This window comes from Otolemur garnettii, unplaced genomic scaffold, assembly GCF_000181295.1.
Source record: "Otolemur garnettii isolate 467f Iridium unplaced genomic scaffold, OtoGar3 scaffold00018, whole genome shotgun sequence".
NCBI lineage: Eukaryota > Metazoa > Chordata > Mammalia > Primates > Galagidae > Otolemur > Otolemur garnettii.
The window spans coordinates 28,679,562-28,680,487 of record NW_003852413.1 but is presented as its reverse complement, the minus strand read 5'-3'; the positions used below and the strand labels follow the sequence as shown (position 1 = coordinate 28,680,487).

The window sequence follows — 926 nt, the reverse complement described above, 5'->3', positions numbered from 1 at the left end:
CACCCCCAGCTGCAGCCACAGTTACCTGAGCCATATTGCTTAAGCCCAATAGTTTGAGGTTGTTTTGAGTTGTGACACCAAGGCACTCTACTGAGGGCAACAAAATGAGACTCTGTCTCCAAAATAAAAAGAAAAGAGAGAGAGAGAAAGAATGTATAACCTATACAGAGGAAGAGATTTCTTACCCTGGTATATTCACTACTGTGTATTTTGCCTAGCATATACCACACAGTAGGCACTTCATAAAAATCAGATGAATGAGTGAATAGATTCTCAGTTAAGGTTCAGCTCAAAAACAATGCTCTTTCTTGAGCAAAATCCCCACAGGGCCCTCCCTGTATCCTGCAGAAGCCTTCTGCCTGGCCCCAGGGCAGTCTGTGGCCCTTACCTGTTCACAAGTTAAGCAGATGATAGATCAGTTTCCCCAGTGCTTGGCACAGAGCTGGGCATAATGTTATGTAAATGTGTGAATGAATGAATGAACATATGGCTGTGGCTGGGTTGAGGAGGGCAGCAGTATGTGCTTCTCAGAGATGGGAGGGGGCCCTGTACCTTCTCTCCAATCTCTGTCTGGTCTCCAGCAGGCAGCATCTCCAGGTCAGCCAGCAAAGCACAAGCCTCCAGAGTCTGTTGGTAGCGCTTGGGGTCCAAGGCTTGGCCAAACAGCACATTTTCCTGAAGAGTGCAGTTCTGGATCCATGCCTGCTGGGGCACGTAGGCCACGGAGCCCTGGCCACAGGAGGAGTTTACCTTGGGGCATGCCCGAGGCATGGCTGAGCCTGGCCACATACACTGGAGCTGGCAGGTTCAAACCTGGCCAGGTCTGCTAAACAACAATGACAACTGCAACAAAAAATAGCTGGGCACTGTGGCACGCACTTGTAGTCACAGCTGCTGAACATTTAAAAATGGTGAAAAGGTACATT

General features: G+C 48.9%; 1 protein-coding gene across 1 annotated transcript in view; it reads right to left on the bottom strand.

Annotated features, from left to right (window-relative positions):
* ABCC3 (ATP binding cassette subfamily C member 3) overlaps positions 1-926 on the bottom strand; it is a 75,186-nt gene that overhangs the window by 28,111 nt on the left and 46,149 nt on the right. Inside the window, exon 12 of the mRNA XM_023511270.1 lies at positions 403-779. Coding sequence (XP_023367038.1) covers positions 403-779 — 377 coding nt within the window. The remainder of the gene's footprint in view (positions 1-402; positions 780-926) is intronic.